The 4,418-nt window shown below is 29.6% G+C and overlaps 2 protein-coding genes across 2 annotated transcripts in view; both read left to right on the forward strand.

Annotated features, from left to right (window-relative positions):
* LOC124419809 (dual 3',5'-cyclic-AMP and -GMP phosphodiesterase 11-like) overlaps positions 1 to 3,698 on the forward strand; it is a 49,855-nt gene extending 46,157 nt beyond the window's left edge. The window contains exon 2 of the mRNA XM_046950510.1: positions 3,215 to 3,698. Coding sequence (XP_046806466.1) covers positions 3,355 to 3,675 — 321 coding nt within the window. The 5' untranslated portion in view covers positions 3,215 to 3,354 and the 3' untranslated portion in view covers positions 3,676 to 3,698. The remainder of the gene's footprint in view (positions 1 to 3,214) is intronic.
* The window catches only part of LOC124419348 (dual 3',5'-cyclic-AMP and -GMP phosphodiesterase 11-like), a 12,042-nt gene that overhangs the window by 603 nt on the left and 7,021 nt on the right, over positions 1 to 4,418 (forward strand). The gene's annotated exons all lie outside the window — the stretch shown is intronic.

Below are 4,418 nucleotides of genomic sequence, written 5' to 3' on the forward strand. Positions count from 1 at the left end.
GTTCTAGTTCAGTTCTAGTTCAGTTCTAGTTCAGTTCTAGTTCTAGTTCAGTTCTAGTTCAGTTCTAGTTCAGTTCTAGTTCAGTTCTAGTTCAGTTCAGTTCTAGTTTATTCAAAAACACTAATACGCTTCGAATTGTTTTCATAACGTATACCATTCCATTCACCCACAACACACACACACACTTCCAAACATCTTAGACAATACCTTACCAATTCAAATATTAATTCCTTTTCATCCAATTGCTTTAGTTCATTGCGTGACAAACGTTGCGGTCGATAGTGATTGTGATGATTATGATGATACGAATGTGTTCCAATACCCGTCTGTTGACTATTAGAATGATGATGATTGTTATGATGATACTGTGTATTACTACCAATAATATTAGTACCAAAACTACCGCCACGACTACTAACACCACCAGCATCACCACTGCCACCCGTAATACCACCACCAAAACTGCCGCTACCAACACCACAGCTACCAGTACCAGCACTTACACTACCGTTACTGGTACTCGAACTCATATTGTTTGAACAATCATTTTGTGGTCCTATACTCAGGAAGGTGGGTGTACCATCTATAGTATTGACAATGGGTTTTAGTAAACCGCCACGTTCAAATTCATGGGCAGATATTTTTCTAGAATAAGAAAAAGTATAAATAAAGAAGAGTTATGACTTTTTATCTTTAATAATAATGATTTTTTTTTAAAAAACTGATAAAGTTGAAAAATTATAAAATAAAACTGTTTATCGATTTAAAATTAATTTTTCAAGTAGATTTTAAGTTTTTGCTTAATATTTCTAGTTAGAAATTGTTTTTATTTAATAATATGTTTAATTTCAATCAAACATGTCTATCAATACTAATAAGTACTATTTCCATTTCCTTTTGTAATGTATATTGATTTCCGTACAAATTTCCTTTTTCAAATCATTTAAGATTATTTTAGTCTTCAATATATTACTATTTATTAAACATCTTGTACATTCATTTTAACTCGTTTTTCTTCCTTCTAACTTTTCATCCAATCACTAGACATTTCCATCACAATTTGACAAGTTTTTTTTACTTATGCTGGAATTGTAAATATCCATTTTGCTACGACAAAGACACCCTTTCTGGCAAAAACTATAGAACTGCATAAAAACTGTCATTAGGAAAACTACAAAAAAAGTAGGTAACTGGTAGAAAAAAACTCTTAACTAAGCTATCACAACATGTCAACTAACATCAGTAATACAAACAAAAAAAATGAATGAAAAAACTGTATAAAACAACTACCACTCATAATGGCTTAACTGCGAGCAGCTATTCGGCAATTCTAGGAACTATTTCCTGGACGTTGTACATATTAGAATCTAAAATAATTTAACTTTGTATATATCTAATATTCTTGGGAGAATCAATAATACTAACATGTACCAAAAATATCTGAAATGTTATACCTTGACACTTTAAAAACTACCGGATCCATACATCAACTTCAAACACACATATATTTACAATTTCCAGATATACGCTATTGTGTTTAAAGGTATAGGGAACTGTAGTAGGACGATAAGCATTTAAACAGCAAAATGATTTCTACTTCTACTTGTTTATATTAATACCCTACACTACAACGGCAAAAAGCTTTCTTAACATCTTAACAATTTCTATTTTAAGTAAAAGTTTTAATTAAAATACACTTTGAAATTCCGAAATTATATAATTAAAATTCCAAATTATATTTATAAGTTAAAAACTTTTAAAACTTGGATCCTAATAACTTTGATGCTTTTGCTGTAAAATCTCAGATGTAGGCTATCACATAGTCTGGTTTGCTCGACATTCATTTTTTTCTTCAATTTTTGTTTAGATTGCTAAATAGCAAAACATAAATAGGTCTCACTGTTAGTAATGTAGTGTTTTTTTTTTTTTTTGCTAAAAACAAAAGCAACAACGTTAAAAAATATACGATTACCAGTATTCCGTCACAACCATATAAGTCTAGTGCTATTAAAATATAAAGGGTTTTTAATAAGGAAATTGAAATTCGTCTAAATGGATTTAGTTAACTTTGAACTTCAGGACACTGTAACTGAACTAGAACTTGAACTGAACTAGAACTGAACTAGAACTGAATTAGAACTGAACTAGAACTGAACTAGAACTGAACTGAACTAGACCTGAACTAGAACTGAACCAGAACTGAACTAGAACTGAACCAGAACTGAACTAGAACTGAACTAGAACTGAACTAGATCTGAACTAGAACTGAACTAGAACTGAACTAGAACTGAACTAGAACTGAACTAGAACTGAACTAGAACTGAAATAGAACTGAACTAGAACTGAACTAGAACTGAACTAGAACTGCACTAGAACTGAACCAGATCTGAAATGAAATGTGCCGGATATATATTTTTATTTGAAGTGAATGTACTATATCGCATATTAGTGTCATCGTTGTATTTCCCTTTTTTAAAAGGATTTACTTTGTTCACTCCTGACATTTGCCCTTGGTTTAGATTATTGATTCGTTTTGAGACCTAAAGATTACGCTTCTAGGTTCTGTTGTTGAATCAACAGAGTTGCTTTCATTTGTAGTTAGTAAAGTACAGTTTAAAAATACGGTTTTTGAACAAGAGAGAAAAAGATCAATTCAAAACACAAACAATACTCTTTACAAATTGAGTACATCAGTTTTCAAACACTTATGATTTTATTGTAATCGTATTTTACTTATTATTCTCATCTTTGACTTAAACTTTAAATTTGCATATATATTAAGATGAATTGCTGTGATCCAAAAAAAGAAAAAAAGAAATGAAATGAAATCTGTATACCTATATGCATATTTGTTAAATATTTGTTACTTTTTAACAAAACATTTCATTGAAATTCCTAAAAGCAAATAAACACTGACTGAATTCAATTTGAAAAGTTCAGCATGTGTAAATAAAATTTACATATGAATAACAAACAAACGAATCAACGAACGAGAAAGTTGCAATAAAAGAAAAGTTTGCAACATAGTTGTACATGTAGTAAATGCTAAAGGCGTTATTTACAAAAAGAAAAAAAAAATAACCAATAGTGGTGATGCATAAAAACCAACAAATATATAGTAAATTAAGACAAAAAAAAAACTAAAATAAATTAAGACCATTGAAAAACAACAAGAAATTTTAATTCATTTATTTTCTTTTCTTTACATTTGCAGGTTTACATTTGCGCAGCATTGAAGAACCCACAACAGCTCAATTGTTTACACTAAATAGTCCGCATAGTTTTAATAATAGCAGTAGTAATAATAGCAGTAGCAATAGTAATAATAATAGTAGTAATAATACCAGTGGCAGAATGCCAGCGGAGCTGGGGGGCACAGGTTATGGTTCCGAACAAAATCTCTTGTTAAGCAATCGTACCGGTGTCCCCCTGGCCATATATCAAAATCATCATCACCAGCAGCAACAGCAACAACAGCATCAGTATCAACTACAGCACTATAATCATCATCATCCTCATCCACATCTCTATCAACATCAAAATTCCAATTCCTCAACAACGTGTCTCAATAACCCGCTCTCATCACCACAACGTCAATATGATCCGGAATATGCACGCATGGAATCGTGGATGGATGAAAATCAAGAATTTGTTCAAGATTATTTCATTAGGTAAGTAAGAATGTTTGTCTGTCTGTCTGTCTGTACGTAATTAATTTTTAGGTTTTTATGCGAAAGAAGTAAAACTAATAAGCATGTTCTTGCTAGTTAATTAAACATTTTTGTAATGTTTAAGAAACTCGGAAAATATTTTTTTTAATATGGTGTAGCTGATCATATTCTTTTATTTAAACATTTTCGTTTTCATCATTTCTGTTCCTTTATTCATGTTTCATTCACGTTTAATTTGTTTTAGTATTTGATTTAATTAGATATTAATTAAGTTAATTGTACAGATATTGTTATAATTTGTTATATTGTAAAAGTATTTAATACAATATGCATGTATGGGTTTACGCACACTAATCCCAGCAAAAGTTAATATGGAAGTGTTTGAAAAAAAATAAGCTAACTTCGAAAAGTAAAAAAAAAATACTAAATACATTTATTTTGATAATGAAAGATTGATATCTTCTAACTGAAATTTTTTGCAAACATCATATAATGTTCTAAACCATATTCAAGAAATCTATTAAAGATGAAGTATTATATTAAGTTAAAAAAATATGTCAGTTACCTAGTTACACCTCTTTAACATCAATATAATATCTGTAATCCATATTGGTTTTTTTTTGTCATCCATCACCCACCATTCACTTTGTAAAATATTAAATAAACAAAATAAAAACAAAAATAGACTCAACAACTATCATTCAACTTAATATTATTGACATTATATAGATAAAACATCATTGTTTC

Source organism: Lucilia cuprina, chromosome 2, assembly GCF_022045245.1.
Source record: "Lucilia cuprina isolate Lc7/37 chromosome 2, ASM2204524v1, whole genome shotgun sequence".
Lineage (NCBI taxonomy): Eukaryota > Metazoa > Arthropoda > Insecta > Diptera > Calliphoridae > Lucilia > Lucilia cuprina.